General features: G+C 39.9%; 1 protein-coding gene across 2 annotated transcripts; it reads left to right on the top strand.

Moving 5' to 3' along the window:
- Window positions 1-10,084: 10,084 nt before the first annotated feature.
- On the top strand, window positions 10,085-20,036 carry LOC143982027 (beta-crystallin B1-like). 2 transcript variants are annotated; one of them, XM_077480367.1, is made up of 6 exons: window positions 10,085-10,221; window positions 11,834-11,917; window positions 13,210-13,328; window positions 14,318-14,450; window positions 15,688-15,830; window positions 18,591-20,036. In XM_077480367.1, the coding sequence occupies exons 2-6, from the start codon at window positions 11,852-11,854 to the stop codon at window positions 18,757-18,759; spliced, it is 630 nt and encodes a 209-aa protein (XP_077336493.1). In that variant the 5' UTR covers window positions 10,085-10,221; window positions 11,834-11,851; the 3' UTR covers window positions 18,760-20,036. The 2 variants fall into 2 exon arrangements, with proteins under 2 accessions (XP_077336493.1, XP_077336494.1); XM_077480368.1 differs by lacking the exon at window positions 10,085-10,221 and adding an exon at window positions 10,251-10,269.
- The last annotated feature ends 713 nt before the right edge of the window (window positions 20,037-20,749 follow it).

Below are 20,749 nucleotides of genomic sequence, written 5' to 3' on the forward strand. Positions count from 1 at the left end.
AAACTTTTCCCCTGCTCTTACAACTCTGCCCCTCTCTGTGTTGCCTACTGATGGTGCCCAGTCCACCTCCATGCTGATGACTACTGCTGATGGTGTCCAGTCCCCCTTCATTCTGATGACTGCTGCTGATGGTGCCCAGTCCTCCTCCATGCTGATTACTGCTGCTGATGTGATCCAGTCATCCTCCCTGCTGATGACTGCTGCCGATGCAATTCAGTCCTCCTCCATGCTAATGACTGCTGCCGATGCGATCCAGTCCTCCTCCCTGCTGATGGCTGCTGCCGATGTGATCCAGTCCTCCTCCATGCTGATGACTGCTACACAGTCTGATGTGCCTGCTGCCCAGTCAGTTGATCAGGTGCCCCCTGCTGAGCTGGATGATCCGGGGCCCGCTGCCCAGCCTGTTGATTCCGGGGTCACTGTCCCACTGGACTATGCTGTTTCCGGGGACCCTGCCCCACTGGACTATGCATATTCTGGGGCTGCCGCCCCGCTGGACTATGCTGATTCCCGGGCTGCCGCCCAGCTGGACTCTGTTGACTGGGTTAAATTCCACCTAGCCAGTTTTGGGACACTGGTGGTGGGGTCTGCGCCAAGCTTCCAGACATTGGCAGCGGGGTGCCCAGTCGGCATGCAGACCCTAGTGGTGGAGAATTATGGAGTGTCCAGAGGCCGCTCCTTAAGGGGGGAATCTGTTAGGATTAAGTTCACCTGCTGGTGACATTATCCTGTTCTGAGCTGTTTTCTGCAGCTCCAGTGTCTACCAGCAGGTGCCTACCAGGAGCCAGCAGGCTTTGGGAATCAGGCAAATGAGTGTTTAGCTGCCTGGGGGCTAATTAAGGTTACTCCTCCCTTCCCCTGGTACCTCACAATTCTGATCCCTTCCTTGCTACCAGTTGTTCCTGATTGTCAGATCAAGCCTGCACTCCTCTGCCTTGCCCTTTTCCCCCTCTGCCTAGCTCATGCTTTAGTTCCCAGCCTTGATCTCCTCTACCCTTCATTCCCTGTACCCTTAGCAGTATATTGTATATATTTGTATTTTATTAGTAGTTAGATTTATTATTTATTCTGGCTCTTCTGCATTGGGTGTTTGGTTCTTGTTTGTCTTTGGGGTTGTTCATGTTTGTTGTTTGCTGTGTTCATAGTTTGCTATTTTTCACTGTAAATAATTATCATCTTAAAGATATATACTTTGATTGGTTGATCTCAGTTCCCTTGTGTAGTTATGTGTCTGGTCTCCTTAGCCACTGATCCATGACAATATTGGAATCACATTAACATGCACAGTAGATTAATAATATAATATACTATTGAGAGAGAAGGGTTGTATATAATTAATATCAAGACGCAAAATTGATTTGTTGTCACAGTCAGGGGTCAGGCAGAACAGTAGCTATAGCAGTAGAGAGGCTCCCACCAACCAGCTGGATAAGTACACAAGCAGGTCACCCTGACAAATGGCGCTCACCTGGGGTAGGGGGTGTATGCATGAACCAATATTCACCAGAGCTTGCTTCACCAGGAGGTGAACAAGCCAGGGTCCGCATATAGCGGGTAGGGATCAAGCAGAAGGGTAGTCGGTAAACAAGCCATAGCTTGGTAACAAGCGGTTGAAAACTAGCAAAAGTGTAATCGATGAGCAAGCCAAAGGTTGGTAATGAGTGATAGTGGAGATAAGGACAGCTGTAGGTACGCAAAGGAGCAAAATATCTGCTGGAGCGAGCACAATAATCTGGCAAACCCTAAGTGCAAAAGCATGGCATAAATAGGACTTTTATTGTCAAACAAATAGTTCAAAGTTCACCAGAAACAAGGTACAAGACAATATTATCCAAGGGTTCAGAGAACATACTGACCAGCATCTCAGGTGGCTAAGCAAGGAGAGTTACTGCTGAAGACAGCCAAGGTCATGGGTTCAGATCAAAGTCCTGACATTTGTTTATCCAAACCAAGTGGAGTAGGGTTCTAAGTTTCACTTTGCAGGATTTGTTTGTCAGAATTGCCACCTCTAGGATTAGAGGTGGTTTCTATATAAAGGATAAGTTCAGTTTTCAAGAAAAAATTATAAATGCACATATTTATGTAGGGAAAAAAGTGTATTTAGGTTGTAATGTGGATTAGGTTGTAATGTGTGCAGACGAGCCCTGCAGCTTTCTGCCTGTATCTTCATATGAACTGTTTGAAAGCTACAGGCTTGTGAATGAACTATGAGAGCACTCATCAGTGCCCTCACAGTTCATTCAGAACTACAAGCCATCAGGTGTGGTGACTGATGGTACCTATAGTGCATTCATTCACAGGAATCTGTGAATGAATGATGCAGCTGGGTGGGTGGAACTCTGCTTGGCCATGCTGTTTTTAAATTATATATATTGAAATAATACTAATAACACTAATGAATATGAAACTCCAATTGTTTGACAATTAACAAAGTGTCTAGTATGGTTTAAATTAGCATAATGGAAACCTGAAGTCCGTTTACAATAAGGACATGCATCAAATGAATGTACCATGAGAATGGTGCACACAAGGGTCTCCTCTAATATCTGGTGAATAATGACTAGGTACCAGTTTGTACCATAGTAATAAACTCTTTATTAATATAATGTCTGGAACATTATCTCTAACTTTGAACTATCTTGTCATTCTGTAAAATGTGCCAACGCTAATTTAAGATTTAAAAAAATTTTTTTTTAAGAAAAGCTTGATCTCTGAACTGAGCTGTGTTATAATCCCAATTTTTTTCAAAGCTACTTGATTGATTGTCTTGATAAAATAAACATTTTCTGGGTCTACTTTTAGCACATTGTATGCTTGCTTTAGGATTATCTTGCTTTAACCTCTTTTAACCAAATAATTATGTTTTTTCTTTTAGCTTCCAACTCAAATACTCTATGCCAGGGATGTCCAATCTTTTGACCTTCCTGGGCCACATTGGAAGAAGATAAATTGTCTTGGGCCACACATAAAATACAATAACCTGATGAGCAGAAAAAAAGGTCTGCCAGATTGATCACTGATATAATGTGCCTATCTGAATAATAAAGCCTAACTTCTTTGTAATATTTTTTATTACAAAAGAATAAGAGGCAAACATAAAACTAGTGGGATATTTGACACAGTTTTTGATAAAAAAAAAAAAAACACATCAATATCTGGTTTAATGGATGTAGTAGCAATTTAGTAATTCTCAATGCATTCTCAAGATTCTTATCAGATATTTTGGTTCTAGTTTTGCTCTTTGTGTGCTTCATCCTTGAAAATAGTTGTTCACAGATATAGGTGCTGAAAAAAACTGATGGCATGAATAAGGCGTGATTGTGGAGATCATAGGCGTGCGCACGGGGTGTGCCTGGGCACACCCTAATCCCCCATGCTGTCTCCTGAGATCTGCCACAGGGCTGCTCTGAAAAGCTGCATCCAAGGAGTTTGTAGCCCGTGCTGTGTGTGAAACAGTTTCACATGCAGCAGACCATGAGGCTTGTCATAGCCACTCAGTATGTGAAAATGTCATGTACTGTAATGTAATTACTTGCAGGGAGAGAATCCAGCTGTCACAACTCAGCGGTGATGTCCAGGGTGGGCGGGACTATCAAACACCAAGAATTTTTCTTTGGCCACCTGTGTTTTCTCTAAGTGCAAACACATTTTTACAAAAAAAAATTGTACGTTTACGATTTTGTGTTGGGACACATTCATAGCCCTCTTGGATCGCATGCAGCCCGTGGGCCAAAGGTTGGACAACCCTGCCCCTTCTCTTATACAATTACACTGAGGGCCAGTTCACATCACAAGCAGTCCAGTGTGTTTTTTTTCTGCAAAAACGCATGAAAAGTAGGTTATATGGTAATATGTTTTAATTAAAGATTGAAGTACTACATAAAGTGGACTTTTTCGGCACCCAAGTAAAAAATCGAGAAAAATATTAGTAATATCTATCTTATTTTATTAAAAAATGAGTATATAAAAAAGACTGAGCTACAGTTATTACAACAATATGTAACATAAGAATAAAATTAGTTATTAATATACCCTACACTGATGGACTCCAAAGACATGCTGGTAGGTTAATTAGACCCTGTCCAAAAAAAATTGCCCATAATATGTGTATGTGTATGTCAATGTTGTAAGTGTGTCGGGACTCTACAGGTTAAAGGACCGCATAAATAGCTGCAAATGGACACCGGTGGCAAGAAAAGCGCCCTGAGGCGATTCAGTTCGTATAGGTAGCGCTATACAAGTCATTCAATCATTCATTCATTCATACACATATAGAGAATGACATCACAAAGTAGCTAATGTAACCACACTCATGACAATGAACCAAATAGGTTCTTAGGTCATTGCCTAATTGCCTGGTAAATATTCAGTAAGTTGTGTGTCCAAATCTAGATCCGGGTATATCAATTTTTTCAGAAGCTCGACATGTACGTGGATTTCGTTTTCCTCAGAAGCAGCAATTTTCTGATAAAACAATAAAAGATACTAAATAATACATAGAAATATACATATAAAATAGTAAATCTAATTAACAATCAAGAAAAAACAGGAGACACCACACAGCTCAATCAGAAGCGCACAAGTATAAGTATATGGTAATATGTTTTTTATTGGCATAGTTCACACCAGTGCTTGCAGTTCCAGTACGTTCCAGTTCCAGAAAAAATGGTAGAACGTGCTGCATTTTTCCTGCACTGGACTGTACTGGAAAGCTGTAAAACATATCAAAAACGCACTGGAACACACCTAAATGCACCAAAAATGCACTGGAACACACATGTCCTTACGTAAGGTTAAGAAAAAAGAGAAGGAAATAACGCACTGGAACGCAACAAAAACACGCATGCAGAAAAGCATCTGGAACGTATCCTGACTGCTTTTCTATGGTGCAACCTGGCCCTTAAACCACAAATATGGTCCTGTACAGATACCCTGAAACCGTTGTCTAGGGTAGAAACTATAGGCATGTGAAATAATATTGCCAGTGGCTGGATTTCTAAAAAGAGCGGTTCCAATTGTATCATCCTTTTTTTTTTTTATTAAAAAGATACAAAGATTGAATTTGGTGGGCACTTAAAATAACAGGTTAAATTAATTGGGGGAAAAAAATCTAAATGTTTGCAATAATTCATTTGTTTCAGACCAAAAGATAAAACTGACATTAATTGGCATAAAAAATACTGCACACAGCTCATTGACTTGGATTCCTGGATTGTAACAGATGTGCTCTTCACCTCTATGAGGACAACCTTTCGGAACTAGGGGAGTTAACCCTCTGCTTGTGGCTGGTGTTTTTTTTTTTTTTTTTATATATACAGGTTCTGCTGTCATGACTGTCATATCAATGCCTGCTGAACTGGCCAAATTTCTATCAATCAATGGCCAGCTTTAGACATTGCAGACAATTGTGGTAGACCATACACCCAGAGGACTGTGTTCTTCACACAAACAAGATTGACGTGTGAAATATATTGTGGGTTTGTCTTAAAACTGATCTGATGGAGGTAAAAGGTGATACTGCCACTGGTATATCGATTTGGAAAGAGACATTCTTGCATCAGAGTCTGACCTATGGTTTAAGTGACTCTGTCATTTTAAAAAGACAACTACTAGGATATGTAACATCCAGGCACTCCAACATGCCTGCATATACTTCAACAACACTCATTTACATCTGCTGTGGCTGAATGCCGTACTGTTCTGAATAAGCAAAGTAGAAACTTTCTTGTAATATTGGAGCTTACTCCTGCAAATACCTATTGGCTAGAGGCAGCCCATCATAGTGATAGGCCAATAGGATTGGTCATAGAATTTGGCCATAGCAGGAGGCATAAACTGTTCCTGTAGGTTGTACAGGCCACTCTAGAAACACCTTTTACCAGCTAGAAGCTCCCTTTTTAATGTTTGATTTGTAGTTTGGCAGGCATGTATCTTATTTGTATAGTAATAGTATAGCGAATTCCAACTACAAATATACTAGAGCTGCACAATTAATCGTCAAGAATCGTTATCATGATCTTGACTAAAGTGTTTCACAATTCTTTCTATGCAAAGAATTCTCTCTGCTCTTCTGAAGCCACAGCCTTCAAAAGAAAGGAAGAGAAAAACCGGGCAGTCTGCCAAGAATCAAAACATTCTTTATCAGTTGAACTTAAGGGCCGGTTCACACAGCAGGCGAGGCGAGGCGACTCCGACTTGCCTCGCCGCGAACTGCCGCGGCCTCAGCGGCGACTTGCAAATGACTTCTGTATAGAAGTCAATGCAAGTCGCCCCGAGGTCGCCCAAAAGTAGTACAGGAACCTTTTTTCTGAGTCGGAGCGACTCGAGTCGCTCCTCTCAGAACGGTTCCATTGTACAGAACGGGGGCGACTTGCGAGAGCGAGGCGAGGCGAGTCGTGTCGCCTCGCATCGCCCGCTGTGTGAACCGGCTCTAAGTATAAACATTGTAACAATTTGTCAATGGAATAGACTTTGTGGGTAAGTGAAAAAAGGTCAACCACTTAAACACTAAACCTTTTTCTGACATTTGTTGGTTTCAAGTTAAAATAATTGTTTTTGCTAGAAAATGACTTAAAATGACTTAGAAATAGATACAGAACATATAACATTTTTGTTCTTGTAGTTGCTTAAAAATCATTAAATCCTGGGTCACATATTTCTATAAAGACGTCAGCTCTGTGGGATTTAAATCTGGTAGCAAGAATGTTCAGGTTTGTGTTCTGCAGACAAAGGAAATCCAAACTCGAAAACAAAAATGTATTATGTCACAGCTTACCCGTGTAATTGCTGCTTTTTTTGTTTTTTTCAAACTTTTTCTTCCCTTATTTTCACTTGATAGACCTGCCAAGACCTTTTGTTAAACTGAAGCGATCAGTTCTCTCTTGTGCTCTGGCTGTGACAGATACAGCACAGAGAACAGGAGAACTGGAGCTGCATGCTCCATTCTCCCTGCTCCTCTCTGTCCATACCTCAGAGTAGGAGATAGGAGGAGGGTTGTTAATCCTACATGCCCTGCTTGTGTAGTAATCACTGCATAAGCAGAGGGAATGATGTGAGTTGTCGGATTTTACATCCCATATGTTAGGTCACATCTGGAGGGGATCGGCAGCAGTTTTCTGTATAAAAAAACTGCCATGTTTCTTCTGTTAATTAGGTGTAGACCCTGCACCAGACAAAGCTTGAGCTATTTTTCAAAGAAGAATGGGCAAAAATGTCACTCTCTAGATGTGCAAAGCTGGAAGAGAGATCCCCAAAAAGACTTGCAGCTGTAATTGCAGATGGTTCTATAAAGTATTGACTCAGGGGGGCTGAATACAAATGCATGCCACACTTTTCAGATATTTATTTGTTAAAAAAAATTTAAAACCATTTATCATTTTCCTTCCACGTCACAATTATGTGACACTTTGTGTTGGTCTATCACATAAAATTCCAATAAAGTACATTTACGTTTTTGGTTGTAATATGTGGAAAATGTCAAGGGGTATGAATATTTTTTCAAGGCACTGTAGCTCCTGGCTTCTAATAAACATTATTTTACCAATGTGTTAAACAAATTCCAGCTAGAGTCTTCTTAGTTGCTATAAAAGACATGTCTTTTTTTAATTTCTCTATCTTTTTCCATCCCTTTTTTAATTTACAGGCTTTTATTAAAGAAAACTTGTATTGGGCACAAACTAGTTACCTGGTTGTTAAGTTGATATCATTGCATTAGTACTATTTAGGTCACTGATCTGGATCAAGTACAACAAGGAACGTGGGACCTCCTCATGATGGTCAATTTCAAACCCAAGCATGGAGGTGCCACTAATCGAAATTGCCAGGTGGTTTACCTCACCAGCATTGACTATGAATTTAATCACCCTTTAACTTCAGGTCCTTGATAATGAAAGCAACTCAGGATGAAAGCACACCACGCTCTATAACAATGAATTTTAACATTTATTGCTGTATCCCATAGTTTAGCCTTGTACACTAGGATACACTGCATGTATGTAAAAAACAAACTTTATATTATTTGTAGCGGATGACATTTGGGATCAAATGTCACACGCTTGTAAATTTAGTTTTTGGCCTCAGAACAGTAAACGTTCTGAGGGTTAATTGCGTAGGTGGGCTTTAACACCAGTCTGGCCAGGCTGTGTTTGGAAGTTCTGCCTGGTCATGTGGACGGTGAGGTGCATATGACAGGCTGGAACCAGGTCTGGTTGGATGTTTGGGTATTGGCCTTCTCGGAGTCAATCAGTGGGAGTGCCGGTGCCCGCTGAGGAGTCTGGGAAGGGATACTTAAAGGGGTGTGGGTCACGTGTTCCGGGTTCCGGAGTTGTTCGAGAGACCCGTGTGGTCAAGTCTGGTTCCAGGACTGGGGTAGCCCCAAGAGGGGTCCTGGTCACGGGGTGTTTGACACCCCGCAACATGTTCCTGTCAGTGGCCCCTGATAGACTTGCTTGGTCTGGGGTAGGGACCCGTCCGTTCCCGAGTCTCTGAACCCGCTGGTCTGAGGTGCAGTAACTGAGGGAGGATTCAAAGTGTCTGGGTGTGCTCTCGGGTTAGAGAGACATCTCAGCTCGTGGAAGTGACTGGGGGAGGAGTCTTCGGAGGAGGGTCAGCAAGTGGCATCCTAAGAAGTGCCTGGTTACTGAGTTGAGAAGGACATTGACAAATTTTTTTTCCAGTACCATAACGGAGACGTTCCAGGTACGGAGGAAAAAGGTTCCTGTTTACCCTTGGTTGTTTGTTCAAGTTTGAGTCAACGTGCTGACTGCCATGATCTCTGGCTATAGATCTGTTCAGCCTTGAAGAACCCAGCTGCAGGTGGCTACTCTCTGGGTGGAAATAGAGACTTTGCTAGACCTGCAGTTCAAGGTGCCTGAGTTCTTCACCTGTGCACTCTGTTCCCTAAGGCCGCGTACACACGCGGGGACTGTTCGCTCAACTTTGTCCGCTGAACAGTGTTTCGGCGGACAGTCCGCTCGTGTGTGGGCTTCAGCGGACAGTTTCAGCGGACAGTCTGACGAACAAAGTTTTTCGGAAATTCCGTAAAACTGTCCGCTGAAACTTGGTTTGAGCGGACAGTCCGCCCGTGTGTAGGCTTGTTCGTCAAACTAAGTCTCGCGCATGCTCAGAAAGAATTTACACGCCGAAGGTTGCATTGCAGTGTATAGGACGTCGTTTTCTAGTCCCGTCGTACGTGCCGTTCACGTCATCACGCACGGTTTCAGCGGACTGTTCGTTCGTCGTGTGTGGCCAAGTCCGTCCATGCTAATTTTGAGCGGACTGTCCGCTGAAACTGTTTGACAAACAAAGTTGAGCGAACAGTCCCCGCGTGTGTACGCGGCCTAAGAGACTGTGTTAATTGAAAGTTCTACTGCAAAATAAAACCTTTTTGAAAGGACTTCATCTGTGTCAGTGTACAAGTCGTTGGGTATCAACCCTGGGAAACCCTAGAAGTGGAAGAGCAGGCCGAGAGAAGGTAATCGGTAAGTTCATTAAGTCAAAGCCGCCCTGCAATGGATTATGGCTGCTACATATTTATTTTTTGTATTGGTAATAATCTTCATTTCCATGGGCTCCAGACAGTTTTGGCTGTTTGATCTCAGGGGAAAAAAAGCTAAGTTGGATATTGATGGCTAATTGGTATTGTTTTCCCCAAGGTATATCAGCATTGGAAGTATCCCTGCTTGCGCCATAACCATTAACTTTCATGATCAGGTAATTTAAAAATGCATGTTAATGGGGATATCTGTATAATATAAATCTTTTGACAGTTATATCTTGCCTTCACATCCAACAGTCCTATAATGTCTATGTAAAGCTTTAGTTTACTTAGCTCCTAAATCTCCTAAAACAAGTGAGGTAATGAAGCTGCACAGTGCACAGCCAGTGGAGTCAGCAGTTTTTGCCAATGACACCATCACAAAACTGTGTCATTTATTGAGCTCTTTGTTTTCTGCTGATCCTCTGTGCTAGCACGAAACAATGAACAACATCAGATAACTTATCCCCTTCAGCTGAAAGACCCCAGCACACTTCTCATTCTCCTTTGTTCGTAATATGGGCTTTGGGCTCATAGGTATCTTGTTATTCAACTTAGACCACTCCTTTGAAAAGTTACAAAGAAAGTATGGTGCAAGCAAATTCATGGCATATATATTAGTGGGGAGGGGGCCTGGCTCAACACCAACATCAACCATCTCTCAGTGGCTCAGTCACAACGATACTGTGAGTAACACTCTGGATGTCCCCTTTTCCTGTATACAACAATATAAAGTATGTCAATATATGTTTATGATCCGCATGTGTTTCTTTTAAGTATTATATATGTGTATATACACATATATATATATATATATAGATGGAGGTGGATGTTTAGCTTTTGATATACAGAGAACAACTGGGCACATTAGTTACAGTAGTTATGTATTTCTGGATTTTGAAAATATTTCGTTTCTAGGCAGTTGCCTGAGCTAATGTTGTGGTTTGGAATAGTATCTGCTAAATGCAAGCTTAATTTTCTTTGTCTTTGTATACTTTGTAAAATATTTAGTTGGGATGAGCATTGGCTAATTCCAAACTTATGAGCAAAAAAATATGTATACAGCATTTGCTAGGAACCATATGTTTTATTGCGGAATCATTAGTCATATTAGACATCGTGTAGGTAACCCCCGATTTGGATTTCAATCCCACAACTTTTGCCACCTTAACCCCCCCACTACTTGGATTGCCTCTTTTATTTTTGAAATTTACTTGCTTTTCTGCTCCTAACTTGGCTTAGAATGTTGTGATAAAGTGTTGATGACCTTATATAAAATGACTTTTGCTATTTATGATGATTAATGTAGCCCTGAATTCATGGAAAGCCCAGTTTGTTGTTGTGAATATTATTTTTGTATAGTTTCACTATTAGTGAGTTACATTTTTATTTATTGCGACTGTCAAGTTTGCTTGTTGGTTTCTTTTCAGTGCATGTTTGCTCTCTACAACATAGTTGAGCTTTTTTAACCTTGTGCTGACCATGTAATGCATATATGTGGCAGCAAAAAGGTGTTTTAATGTTCAGCAGGCCCTGCATTTTTGTCCATGGTGGCCTGAGCTTGTGTGCTGAGAGTAAGCTCAATGCATGCTCTGAGTACACTGACCAAGTTGTACCTACAGCTTCCTATCACTGCTTCTGATCAGGAACTAGTGGGACGGGCTCTCGATTATCAGACCACTGCTAATCAAATCGATTACATTATAGAGAAGTTGTGCCTTCACTTTGGACATTATCGTTGTCCTGTGCATTGAATACGATTCTGTTAGCTCATTCAAATGTTGCATCATGTACTTATTACACCTACTTCACAGGGAACCCCTATAGCTTAGTATAGATGTATTTTCTTTTTCAATACTTTTCTAATTACACTACTTTTCATGTTTGAAAATACATGGATGTGGTCCTCAGCACTTTTATATGGGTTTTTCTTTGTCAATGCACATGAGAAGGAAGAAACCAATACACAAACTCTCAAGATCAAAAGAAGAAAGGACAAGGAGCAGGAAAACAGGAAGGGAATAGAGAGGGATCAGTGTGAAGAAATTGCCACATCAGGTCAGAGCTATGAGATGTATCAGATCCACAGGTCCCAGGTAGCTTCAAATTTGGATTGTGAATTGATCAGAATGCTTGACAACCATGATTCATTTGAGTTTGCTCTTAACCAATTTCAAAGGAATCCCAGACCTATGCAAACATCCAGCTATAGCAAATCTAGTAGCCTATGAACGTTCACGTTGTGAGCGAAGAAGAGAAGGAGAGAGCCTTAGTTACATTGAAAATACCTTTTTGCAGATTACGTGATTTGCCAAGATGTCTCACAGTGGAGCACAAGGAAGCATCGGCAGCCATTCTGCACTAGGACTACAGAATTACAAGGTAAGTGCTGCTAAAATGATCCATCTCATTGTAATCTTGAGAATTTTTTATATCTGGGAAAACTGTAAAATACATCATAACTTGAAACTAAATGTTTGTGACCTGTCATAGCTGAGGTTTCATAATAAGGCTTCAGCTGGCAGTACCTGTCTCCTGTAAGCAGTGCTTGTTCAGAGACTGATGAAGGCAAGATGGGCTCTAGCCAAGATAGATGTTTTGCCTCCCACTTGCTTCGATTGACATGAATAAGGACTGTAAAAGAAACAGAGAAGCTGTCCAATTGGTATTATCTGTACTGATTTAAGTCACCAACTGCCTAGACCCACCATTGTACCAAGTGACAGGCTGGGCACAGTTTTGACCAGTTACGGGTCTCCCTGGGTTACTGCAAGAATATGAAGGCTGTATTGGGCCTTTTGGACATCCAAAAAGTTAAACTAGTTTGTGGATGATCCAAAGATCTGGCCGATCTTAAGGAATCATGCTGCATAGATATGCTTAGGCCGCGTACACACGGGCGGACTGTTCGCCCAACTTTGTCCGTCAAACAGTTTCGGCAAACAGTCCGCTCAAAATTAGCATGGACGGACATGGCCACACACGACGAACGAACAGTTTGCTGAAACCGTGCGCGATGACGTGAACGGCACGTACGACGGGACGAAAAATACGACGTCCTATACACTGCATTATAACTTTCGGCGTGAAAATCCTTTCTGAGCATGCGCGCAACTTTGTTTGACGAACAAGCCTACACACGAGCGGACTGTTCGCTGAAACAAGGTTTCAGCGGACAGTTTTACGGAATTTCCGAAAAACCTTGTTCATCAAACTGTCCGCTGAAACTGTCCGCTGAAAGCCCACACACGAGCGGACTGTCCGCCCAAACACTGTTCAGCGGACAAAGTTGGGCGAACAGTCCGCCCGTGTGTACGCGGCCTCAGTCTGAAAACTAGTCCAGCAACTCCGGTAGCAGTCTTAGATGAGACATGTAATTGCCACCCTGATAATTTGCTTTTAATCTATACTGGCTGCTTACAGAAACTATATGTTCTTTAGTCCAGTGGATCTTTTGGTAATGACACACACTACAAAATGATGTTTTATGCTACGTGACATCTAGGAGATGTTTGCTAATGTATGCCCTTGGATAGATATAAACCCCTGTCTTAGATAATAGCATGAAAGGTGTCTCTACTCTAATAAAGCTACAGGAAGACACATTCATGTAAGTTTAGAAGTTTTTTTTTAATGCCATGTCTCTGTACTTATGCTTTTTATCTATCATGCAGCTGATCTGCTATGAGTATGAAAATTTCCAAGGTCGCAAGGTAGAATTCAGCTCTGAATGCAGGAATTTGTGTGATCGGGGATTTGAACACGTTAAGTCCATTCGAGTAGAATGTGGCCCGTAAGTGAACATCAAACAAATCTTACATGAAATAACTGCCTATTGATTCTCTGCACAGATATCCTCTTAGATATAGTAAACTTAGAATAAAAGATTTGATCACGAGAGGACTACATCTGTTTGCACATGTGGCTCTGATGATGGCTCCTATTGTTTTCCAAATGATATCAACAATCGGCATACTTGGCCTAATCTGTTGCAATTCAGCTTGTTTGTTGCTGGATAGAAGAAGTCTTGGGACGCCAATCTACTTTTGAATTGACATATTACCATCTACATTGTATTAATAAATAGTTATGGCTGTGAGAATACAAATATATTTAACATAATCCTCCAGGATTTAGTTGTGCTGTTGCCCCAGATGGATGGCTGACAGTGAACTACACCATGATCCAAAATATAAATGTGCATTCCTTGTGACATATTAAAGTTTTTCTAGTCACACTGAAAGCTGTTTAGTCACATTAAAAGCCTAGTGAAAAAAAAACTGACCCTGGATGTTTAAAGTGCAAATCCAAGCAACACTGGTATTAGCTTTCAAGGTTGATAAAGATGGGTTGAAACACCCATCAGCTCTTGATATTTCTTAGAGACTTCAGCAGCTTTGCTTTTGAATTCTCAACATTCTCTATGGTTTTAAGAGGGTGTCTCGCTGGATTACCCTTTTTTTTACATTAGGGAAACTTTGGTAGGAATGGCACTCATTTGCTTAACACTGTAAAAATTATTTTGGCACTGATGCTCACCTGAAATATATAAGTAGCCAATCAATGCTCTACTAGTGACAAAGAAAATCTGAAATATCAACTTTACGTGGAGATACACAATATTAATCATCTGGTGTTCATATTAATGCCAAAAGGTGAGTTTTCACCTGGCAGACTATAGTATGTGAAATAGATATTAATGTACCATGTTTCCCCATTGGAAAAAAACACTACCATGTCACTGTACAGCCGATTCTGATGTAAGACAGTTTGATTTCACAGTTGGGTTGCCTTTGAGCAGAAAGACTTTACTGGTGAGATGTTCATTATGGAGAAAGGAGAATATCCTCGGTGGGACTCCTGGTCCAACTGCTTCCGTGCTGACAGGATTATGTCCCTGAGACCAGTCCGTATGGTAAGGGCCAGATCACATTTTATACACACTTACATCTAGTAGCTTATATTCCAAGTTTAAGTATAGCCAAAACTTGTTTTTGTTTTGTTTTGGATATGCTTGGAGAAAATTAGAATCACTGTCAAATTTGCATTGCTTTTTGTGTCCAGATTACTTCCTGTTGCATCTCTAGAAGAGAAAAATAGTGCATAATCTCTTCTAGTAGGATACAGACAACAAAATATAAACTGACAGTGATTTTAACATAAAGGTGCATGTTATCTCCCCAATGGGACTGAGACAGCAAATATAAGTTGACAGTGGTTTCAACCCTTCTCTATTATATCCAAAACAAAAAAAAATGTTTGGGCTTTTCATACACTTTACAGGGAAACTTGATTTTTGTTTTCAATATTATTACTTTTTTTTTTATAAAAAATGATGTTTTATATAATTTTACTATATGAGGTTAACACATAAACATATTACAAAGGGTGCTTTCTAAATTTAGAGTGTGCAATATGTGTCATGCTGTCTAAGGAGAAAGCCCAGCACTAGCTCAGTTGTTGTTAACTGCCCCTGCAAACTGAAGATCTAGATAGCACTGTCTCTGTGGAGGAGGCAGGTATGTTCCTCATGATATGTTCCTCATTCAGTTGGCTGATTCAGTACTGTATCTATCCAGAACCATTGGTGTATCATACTCACACTTGCCAAATGCTGGCTACATAAGTTTTAAATAATAAAATATTTCATATTTACCAAAAATATATGAAAATAAGAAAAATATGTTATTACTTTTAAATGTAGTACATAAATAAAATAAATTATATCGAAAATATTTTTCATTCCTTTTAAGAAAAAGTGTGGCTATAACAGAAAGCTAAAATGCAGAATGACATCTAGGGGGGCTTTATGCTGCTTGTGCATGTGTTTTCAGGTACAACACTTGTTCTCAATGCCTTTAGCAAAAATATTTAGGGCAAAAACATGTTTGAATAGAGCAACATCAAATAGCAGTTATAAGGAGCACAAAATAAACTCCGCACCTGTGAATTAAAACATATGGCAGGAGAAAATTTGATTTGTACTTTCATCCAGACAGGGAGAGTGTTTAGAATAGTTCCTATTCAATTAGTAAGACACATTTGACATTCAACAAAGCTGATGGATTAACATTAGATTTTGTGAAGCACAAACCTTTCCATTGTTTCAGAATATCCAGTTATTGTTTAACCAGAGATGCATCTAATTACAGGACACTCAGGATTACAAAATCTCCTTGTACGAATGTACAAACTTTGAGGGCAGGAAGATGGAGGTCTGTGATGAAGACATTCCCAGCTTATGGTCCTATGGATTCCAGGATAGAGTTGCTAGTGTCCAGGTTCTTGGAGGAACGTAAGTACTCCGTTTAGGACAGCACTGTATTTTTGTTTAATATGTACATTACAAAATTTTTTCCTGAAAAGTACTATGTATGCTACAGGGGTCTACAACTTAAAATAAATACTTCTACCTAATTACTTCTATAGCACCTAATGGCAAAACTATTCAGATTGCCTTTACCATTTTAGTTCATTCAGTTAATCTTCTAAATCAAGGGTCCCCAGACTTTCTAAGCAAGGGGCCAGTTTACGGTCTTTTTCGCTTTAGGGGGGCCTGAGTGTTGTCAGCAGGAATCGGATTTCTTTTCCAGCATCAGTGGGAATAAACAGTGTACCATCTTTGATATTAGTGGGAGGAATAGTGCTCCATTGTTCATATCAGTGGGCAGAATAGTGCCTTATATCAGTTGAAGGAATAGTGTCCCAAGGGCTAGATAAAAGCAAGCAAGGGGTGTTATCTGGCCGGGCCGCAGTTTGGAGACCATTGTTCTAAATCAACACATATAGGTTTATTTGTTTAATTTTTTCACATGCATATATCTGTTAGAGCCATAAACAACACACTAACAGGTAGAACCTGGTTCCCTAAAGTGTGAATTGAGCTGAAGTGGGATGAGAATAAATTATTTAAAGCAACAGTATACAAATATGCAAAGAAAACAGCACAAACACAAAGAACATAAAATTAAATAAACTACACATAATTCAAATTATTGTTTAATCTCTACAAAAGAAGCCCTTACTCAATCATCCACCTTTACAATTGTTGTGAAAAAATGAGAACCTCCTGTCTGTGTCCCTTTTAGGTAGATTTTCCCTCCTATTGTCCTGGTGACCACTGTAGTTGAAAAAGTAAGTGATAGGAAATCCCACATTTCAGCAACATTGTCAACAGAGGTGAGGGGAAAGTTTCCAACTGGGACACCTTTTCTGCTGACAAATGTAGAAGAAGTGATTTCCCTTCCTTTAAATAGATTTCCGCTGTTCCATTTCCTGTTGCACCCCCGAGACAGAAACTAAAAGTATATGTCCACAACAAGACAAGACTGTCCAAAACAGGACAGTAAAAAAACATGGGTTGTATCCCTTTTCTATTCTATCTAAAAACAAAAAAAAAAATTGGCAGTACAAATTGTTGCTATCCGATGTGCAAGTTAGGCACTTATGGAAATAAGACTAATTCTGCTTTATATGAGAAGCTGACACTGCAATGTTGAGAATCTGCTGAACGGCAGGAGGACAATAAACATTTATTATTAATTAGTGTATTTATGTTCTTACTCCACTCTATATTGCTTCTACAGAGAAAACTGCTTATTGTGGTTATGTGACTGGATACCACTAAAGCCTGTAAACTACTTATTTCAGAACATAATGTGAAGAAAGGTGTAATGCTTTACAATCAAACTGAATTCTTGGTATCCAATCTAAGCAGTTAAAAACTGCAATGTATTTGAACCACCAGCTCAACGTAGGTTACCAACCATTTTTGTTTGCAATATGTTATCATATAAATTGCTACATGATAAACAACAGGATATGATATTTACAGAATAAAGATAATTATGGTTTTCATTTAGATGTTGCACCAGTCTTAAACTTTTACCCAACTGTATTGTAGAAAATATTTTTTAAAACTGACTTAATACAACTTGCCTTGCTCATTGGCTTTTTCTGTTTTGCCTAGCTGTGATCTTACTCAGGGTCTATGCACACTGGCTTAAAAAAAAAAAAAAAAAAAAAAAAAAAAACTGGCAGTTCCCTTGGCAGAAAAAAATTCTAATTTTGAGCATTTTGTGTACTAGTGTTTAGGTGAGTTTAGCATTTTTTCTGCCAAAAAATTGCTCTCAAAAACGCAAAACAGGGGTAAAAGGTTTTTTCTGCCTCTAAACACTAAGCTTAACGTGGGAGTAAACTCCCAGGCATGACTTTACCTGTAGATAAGCCTATAATAAAGCTTACCTATAGGTACAGTAAATATCTCCTAAATGTGCACCGTGTAGGAGATATTTACTGTAGATGCAGTCGGTGACGTCATCCACTCTGAAGGAACGACATATGTGTGCCCGTCCTGTGCTGTAAACAGTGACATCATCGCAGCCATTCACACAGCTGGAGTCTGCGTACCTGGAAGGAAGACTGGGTGAAGATGGAAGCACCTTCAGCGGTGGCAATGCCACTGGAGGGCTTCATTCTAAGGTAAGTTTGTCATAATGTGCTAAGCATACTCGCACATTATGACATTGCCTTGCAGGTTTTTAAAAAGGAAGAAAAGCCAGCGGTTTGCTACCACTTTAAAATATCCTAAATGTCCTAATGTGCATGGACACATAAGATAACATTGAGCTGCTTCTACAGGTAAAATGCAAAACTCCTGTAGAAGCAGCATTTTTTTAAGCCCAGTGTGTATGGATCCTCAAAGAATAGGTAGCTTAGAAGCAGCAAATGATATATAGGATTTTTACTGAGGCTCCAACAGTGCATTATGGGGCCAGTCAGTGCCGTGAAGGCAGAAGCAAATACCATGTCTGTTGTACAGCATATTTCTTATTTGGTTGGGGTTCACTAAAAGAGTCATTGGATATTAGTGCTGCTGAGCCTTGCAAGAGAATAAGAAAGGTAAGGGAAATCCCTTCTATTGCAGGCATATACACTATCGGAAAGTATAATTTTTAGTAGCCACAAACTTTTCAATAACTGATTTAACACATTTGAAAGTTGACCAAAAAAGTATATTAGACTAATGATAAATGCATTGCATTTCTTCTTCTAGATGGGTTGGATACCAATATCCTGGATACAGAGGATACCAATACTTGATGGAGTTTGGACCATACAAGCACTGGAACAACTGGGGAGCCAACCAGCCTCAGATTCAATCTATCCGCAGAGTGAAGGACATGCAGTGGTACAAGAGAGGAAACTTTGAAGCTGGGAACTAAAAAAGGCATTAAAGACAAGACACCGAACTTTACTGGCAAAATAAAGGGACTTGTTTCTTTTTAATCTTAAAACCATTGTGCGTTTATTGGTGGGAGAGATGACTGGGAAACCCCTGCTTTACTTGTTTGTGTCCTAGATTATTTATTTACTGAGGTCTTTTTCTTGGGCTTTGCAAGAGTTTAGGTGCTTCTAGTTGGTCAATGGATAGGAAAGTTTACCAACTCAAATCATGTTTTCCCAGCTGCTCCTTTGCTGCTGCTGTTATTTATTATGGAGTAACTCAGGCACTCAGCAGGCTTGTCCATTGTCTCCACTAAGCCTTGTTGTATCTGTAAAGGGAAATGTAGACAAGTTGAACTTACAGCCTATCCAGTGGAATTACTATAGCCAATTATTTGCAAGTAACAAGTAAGTAGCAACTAAACTCTCTTATCCAGCCATATGCAGTCAGATTAGAAGGTTAACATTAGGGATGATTTGAGATGACATGGATAGGAAACAACATCGGCTGCAGGTTTTTAGACAAGGCAAAAGACACTAAGCCATTTTGCTGAATGTTCATGTAATTATGAGAGGCCTCCCTGTCTAGAAGTGTCTTGCAAAAACAGTTTAGTCATTATCTTATAAAACTATTCTATTGCCCCACATTGGGTGTGATGAGAACAAGACAGGCAGAATAGAACTATATGATTATAGTACTATTCTGCCTGATATTGTCCCATCACAAGCCATGTGGGGCAATAGTATAGATTTATAATATGTAAAGTAGTCAGACACTGTCTGTGGGAAGGACCTCTAGTGGTAGTCTTATTGGTAGTCTTGATATTGTGAGCACATCTTGTGACAAGAAATGTGTCAGCAATAGCAAGACTATTGATAAGAAAAACCATAAAGCTTTGGGGGTGTACAGGAAGAAGAGAAGGTATTTAAATATTAAGCTCAGTCTATGCTGCATTCTGTTTAATGCTGTCTGTAATGAAAACCTCAAACAAGGACACTTGTTAAGCAGGAAAACCCTCTCTCCCCCCAGTAATTTTAAGAAAACTCATATATACATGCATCTGTTGAGGGTGGGAACACATGGGCACTGTCAGCTTTCTCAGGGAGAAACAAGTCTTGTTTTTAATACACTTAAACCTCAGCCAATGAATGCACAGCATGAAAGTGTTCACTGTTCCTTTCCATAGCATTGCCCATTTAGTTACAGCTCTGCCGAACTACAAATACGTGTGTCAAACCCTTTTCTGATAAAAGGAATTAAAACAATGTCATTAAACATACTGTCTGTTGGATTTTGTTTGCATGGGTTTTATAAAAGCATAAAACATCGTAAAGTGCATGTAAATTCTACAAGGAACTTCACTTATTTGCTTCCTTTTGGTCTGCTAAAAATACCATAGAGGTCAGTGTGACAGGTGCAAAAAATACCAGTTGGTTGTGCCAAAAATCTTGTGAGCTAATCACATCCTGTATTCTCTGTCTAGGAACTTGGGGATGAGGATAGGTCTATGTTCCTTGTAATTCATCCCAAATGAAATAGGCAGGGGTGATATACCACATCATATTCAGAGCTGTGATCTAATTTCAAAGATGAAGGTAATAGCACACTGGAGAGTGCAAAATTTGGTGCAGTTGTACATAGTACGCAATCAGCTTTGAACTTCAGCTTGTTCAATTAAGCTTTGACAAAAAAAAACTGGAAGCTGAATGGTTTCTATGCAGAGCTGCACCAGATTTTGCACTCTCCAGTTTTAGTAAATCAACCCCTATATTTCTGACAAATCAACATTTAATTTTTCTGTACTTGCAGAATTTTTAAAGAGATAAACATGGAGAAAGTTGCATGTATTCCAGAGGTGTATTAAGTATGTTTTTTTTTTTTTGTCTTAACATACACTTTTAACAATGGAGTTACTACAGGCCACACAAGCACTGGAGGCTGTAGTGAAGAATGTTTAATTCAAAAAGTATTATCATTTGGCAAATACC

The sequence above is a fragment of the Lithobates pipiens genome, unplaced genomic scaffold (genome assembly GCF_037356315.1).
Source record: "Lithobates pipiens isolate NorthernLeopardFrog02 unplaced genomic scaffold, aLitPip1_a1.2 Scaffold_16, whole genome shotgun sequence".
Classification (NCBI taxonomy): Eukaryota; Metazoa; Chordata; class Amphibia; order Anura; family Ranidae; genus Lithobates; species Lithobates pipiens.